A 5,007-nucleotide genomic window follows, 5' to 3' on the forward strand; every position below is an offset into this window, starting at 1 on the left:
ATCAACTTTCCAAATTACCCTTTTTAGATCCACTACAGTGACTACAACAGCTCTAACTTGTTTTTCTTGTGCAACAAACTTCCCATCTACAAATACTGCCACCTTTAAAAGCTCTAGATCTATTTCAATTTCTACTTCTAGTACAGTTACCCCATTATCTTCAATTTTCAGTTCTATTTCAAGTCTAGTTACTCCATCATCTTCACGTTCCAGCCCAGTTGCAAGCTCATCAGTTGCCTCAATGTCTTCTTCTATTAAATCTTCAAGCTCACTATCATCTTCAGTCAGTTTAAGCTTGTCTTCAGTTCAACAATCAAGTTCAAGCTTAAGTTTCTCTTCAGCTACCCCGTCAAGTTCCTCAAACTCCTTTTTAGATATTTCAATCTCATCCTCGAGTATGTTTAGCTCTTCAGTTATATCAACAAGCTCAAGTTCAAGTTTAGCTACAAGTTCAACCATTGCTACAAGTTCAAGCTCAATTTTAAGCTCAAGCTTAAGTTTAATTTCTCCAACTACCATCAATAGATCAACTGAGGTGACTTTAACATCCTTCACTTGTTTATCCTGTTCAACTAGCTTTCCATTTATTTCATTCTCAAGTTCCAGCTCAAATGTTCCATCCTTATCAAGTTCGTTCGATAAAAGCTCTAATCTAAGTTTCAGTTCAACCATCATCTCCACAAGTTCAACTTCAGATGAATCACTAATATCCTCTGTAGCTACTCCAAGTTCACCTTTGAATCAATTAAGCTCTTCAGTTCATTCAAGTTCACCAAGTTTGGTCTCAAGCACATCCTTAGCTGAACAATTAACATCAAGCAGTCCAAACCTAATCTCAAATTCAATTACAAGCTCAATTACAAGTTCAAGCACAAGTTTAAGTTCAAGTACAAGTACAAGTACAAGCACAAGCTCTTCATCTGACACTTCAAGCTCTTCATCTGAAACACCAAGCTCAAGCTCAGCTGAAATATCAAGCTCTTCATCTGGAACACCAAGCTCAAGCTCAGCTGAAATATCAAGCTCTTCATCTAGCACACCAAGTTCAAGCTCAAGCTCAGCAAAAATATCAAGCTCTTCATCTGAAACATCAAGCCCTTCATCTGAAACATCAAGCCCTTCATCTCACATCAAGCTCAGCTCAGATGAAATATCAAGCTCTTCATCTGGAACACCAAGCTCAAGCTCAGCTGAAATATCAAGCTCTTCATCTGGAACTTCAAGCCCTTCATCTGACACTTCAAGCTCTTTATCTGTAACATCAAGCTCAAGCTCAGCTGAAATATCAAGCTCTTCATCTGGAACTTCAAGCTCAAGCTCAGCTGAAACACCAAGCTCTTCATCTAGCACACCAAGTTCAAGCTCAAGCTCAGCAAAAATATCAAGCTCTTCATCTAGCACACCAAGTTCAAGCTCAAGCTCAGCAAAAATATCAAGCTCTTCATCTGAAACATCAAGCCCTTCATCTGAAACATCAAGCCCTTCATCTGGCACATCAAGCTCAAGCTCAGATGAAATATCAAACTCTTCATCTGGAACACCAAGCTCAAGCTCAGCTGAAATATCAAGCTCTTCATCTGGAACTTCAAGCCCTTCATCTGACACTTCAAGCTCTTTATCTGTAACATCAAGCTCAAGCTCAGCTGAAATATCAAGCTCTTCATCTGGAACTTCAAGCTCAAGCTCAGCTGAAACACCAAGCTCTTCATCTAGCACACCAAGTTCAAGCTCAAGCTCAGCAAAAATATCAAGCTCTTCATCAAGCTGAAATATCAAGCTCTTCATCTGAAACATCAAGCCCTTCATCTGGCACATCAAGCTCAAGCTCAGATGAAATATCAAGCTCTTCATCTGGAACACCAAGCTCAAGCTCAGCTGAAATATCAGCTCTTCATCTGGCTCTTCATCTGACACTTCAAGCTCTTTATCTGTAACATCAAGCTCAAGCTCAGCTGAAATATCAAGCTCTTCATCTGGAACTTCAAGCTCAAGCTCAGCTGAAACACCAAGCTCTTCATCTAGCACACCAAGTTCAAGCTCAAGCTCAGCAAAAATATCAAGCTCTTCATCTAGCACACCAAGTTCAAGCTCAAGCTCAGCAAAAATATCAAGCTCTTCATCTGAAACATCAAGCCCTTCATCTGAAACATCAAGCCCTTCATCTGGCACATCAAGCTCAAGCTCAGATGAAATATCAAGCTCTTCATCTGGAACACCAAGCTCAAGCTCAGCTGAAATATCAAGCTCTTCATCTGGAACTTCAAGCCCTTCATCTGACACTTCAAGCTCTTTATCTGTAACATCAACAGCTCAAGCTCAGCTGAAATATCAAGCTCTTCATCTGGAACTTCAAGCTCTCAAGCTCAGCTGAAACACCAAGCTCTTCATCTAGCACACCAGCAGTTCAAGCTCAAGCTCCAGCAAAAATATCAAGCTCTTCATCTAGCACACCAAGTTCAAGCTCAAGCTCAGCAAAAATATCAAGCTCTTCATCTGAAACACATCAAGCCCTTCATCTGAAACATCAAGCCCTTCATCTGTACATCAAGCTCAAGCTCAGATGAAATATCAAGCTCTTCATCTGGAACACCAAGCTCAAGCTCAGCTGAAATATCAAGCTCTTCATCTGAACTTCAAGCCCTTCATCTGACACTTCAGCTCTTCATCTGAAACACCAAGCTCAAGCTCAGCTGAAATATCAAGCTCTTCATCTGGAACTTCAAGCTCAAGCTCAGCTGAAACACCAAGCTCTTCATCTAGCACACCAAGTTCAAGCTCAGCTGAAATATCAAGCTTTTCATGTACATCAAGCTCAGCTGAAATATCAAGCTCTTCATCTGAAACATCAAGCCCTTCATCTGGCACACCAAGCTCTTCAACTGGAACATCAAGCTCAAGCTCCAAAAGCTCAGCAAAAATATCAAGCTCTTCATCTGAAACATCAAGCCCTTCATCTGGCACACCAAGCTCTTCATCTGGAACTTCAAGCTCAAGCTCAGCTGAAACACCAAGCTCTTCATCTAGCACACCAAGTTCAAGCTCAAGCTCAGCAAAAATATCAAGCTCTTCATCTGAAACATCAAGCCCTTCATCTGGCACACCAAGCTCTTCATCTGAAACACCAAGTTCAAGCTTAAGCTCAGCAAAAATATCAAGCTCTTCATCTGAAACATCAAGCCCTTCATCTGGCACACAGCTCAAGCTCTGCTGAAATATCAAGCCCTTCATCTGGCACACCAAGCTCAAGCTCTGCTGAAATATCAAGCCCTTCATCTGGCACCAAGCTCAAGCTCTGCTGAAACACCAAGCTCTTCATCTGGCACACCAAGCTCTTCATCTAGCACACTAAGCTCAAGCTCTGCTGAAATATCAAGCTTTTCATCTAGCACATCAAGCTCAAGCTCAGCTGAAATATCAAGCTCTTCATCTGAAACATCAAGCCCTTCATCTGGCACACCAAGCTCTTCAACTGGAACATCAAGCTCAAGCTCAAGCTCAGCAAAAATATCAAGCTCTTCATCTGAAATATCAAGCCCTTCATCTGACACTCCAAGCTCTTTATCTGAAACACTTATCAAGCTTAAGCTCATCTGGCACACCAAGCTCATCTGAAATATCAAGCTCCTCATTTGAAATATCAAGCTCTTCATCTAGCACATTAAGCTCAAGCTCAGCTGAAATATCAAGCTCTTCAGATAATCCTTTCTTATTTTCAAAATCTTCATCATCCTCACTACTAGGGTCTTCCACTTCTTTATTAGATGAACTCTCTTCCAGTGATGAGCTAAGCTCATCAACGCTTTTGTCTACAAACCTCCAAGCTCATCACTATTCATGTCATCATCTTCTTCTTCCTCCTCCTCTTTTTCTTTATCATCATCATTATTATCATTATCATTATCTGAAGTTTCTTCATCAACAGCAGTTTCATCAAGTACAACAGAAATTCATACTTCCTCCGGTTTGACTCTCTCATCTCAAGTTATGTCATCTTCCAAAACTTCCTCACTAATCCTAACTAATTCTTCATCATCAAGCTCAGTTACTTCTTCGTCTTCATATACATCTTTTTCATCTGTTGTTCCATCTTCATACTTTTCTATTCCGTCATCAAAATCACTTATTCCATCTTCATCAGCTACAATATCTTCTTTTGAACCATCATTAACTTTATCTTCATCAATTGACACATCCTCAATCTCGAATCATTTTAGTTCTAACAGCTTCAACTGAAACAACCTACTCATCATCAACTGTAACTTTAATAACCACTCAATGTTATGAATCTGGTTGTTCAGTCAGTATTCTAACTTCAAACTCTTCTATTCTACCATCATCACCATTTAGATTGACTACTGATATTCCATCAACTTCAACTATATACAGAAGCGACCCAGCTGTGACTTCAATCACAAGTGCTATTACCAATACTCTTTTCGTTTCATCTACTCCAATTAATATCACTATTGCTTCAAATGATGCTACTGCTAGTGCATTCATTACTGAAACCATAGGTATATTTCCATCTCTGAGTACTGATGCTAAGAGTTCTTCAGATATACAAATTGTATCAACTAATTCATATTTTTTATCCACTTCAACTGACACGAAAATAATTCCAACTGAAACAACCTTAGATCCTTCATCTCACGTAATAGAATCAACTTTAAATTTCAAACAAACAGTCTCCCAAAATACCACACCAAACACCACCAGCTCAACTTATATTCAAACTGACTTAAGTAACCACACTACTACTAGTATGCAAGAAGCCTCCGATTCCGAAGGCTCAGGTAATTTTTAAAGAGCTCTTTCCTAATGTTTCTACCTTTGTTGTTTAACTTTTTGTGAGTTCTGTTATTTTGAGATTTTGTTTTAGATATCCTATAAATTTTATTGAGTATATTAATACATTCTATTATTGATGATGTACCTCAAGGTACTTCACCACTGTTAGAACTTGACCTCAGAATTTGCAGCTAAGTTCTAGAATTAAATCTTATATTA

General features: G+C 39.2%; 2 protein-coding genes across 2 annotated transcripts; one reads left to right on the forward strand and one right to left on the reverse strand.

Annotated features, from left to right (window-relative positions):
• Window positions 1-600: 600 nt before the first annotated feature.
• On the forward strand, window positions 601-2,371 carry LOC126767540 (uncharacterized protein DDB_G0271670-like; the record flags this gene model as incomplete). The annotated part of the gene is made up of 2 exons (XM_050485010.1): window positions 601-1,727; window positions 1,953-2,371. Coding segments are annotated over 2 exons (1,546 nt in total), but the record flags the coding sequence as incomplete, so codon positions are not given.
• Window positions 2,372-3,269: 898 nt separating this feature from the next.
• LOC126767541 (uncharacterized) lies at window positions 3,270-4,199 on the reverse strand (the record flags this gene model as incomplete). The annotated part of the gene is made up of 4 exons (XM_050485011.1): window positions 3,270-3,520; window positions 3,600-3,749; window positions 3,815-3,901; window positions 4,010-4,199. Coding segments are annotated over 4 exons (678 nt in total), but the record flags the coding sequence as incomplete, so codon positions are not given.
• Window positions 4,200-5,007: the final 808 nt, after the last annotated feature.

Source organism: Bactrocera neohumeralis, unplaced genomic scaffold (genome assembly GCF_024586455.1).
Source record: "Bactrocera neohumeralis isolate Rockhampton unplaced genomic scaffold, APGP_CSIRO_Bneo_wtdbg2-racon-allhic-juicebox.fasta_v2 ctg7643, whole genome shotgun sequence".
Lineage (NCBI taxonomy): Eukaryota > Metazoa > Arthropoda > Insecta > Diptera > Tephritidae > Bactrocera > Bactrocera neohumeralis.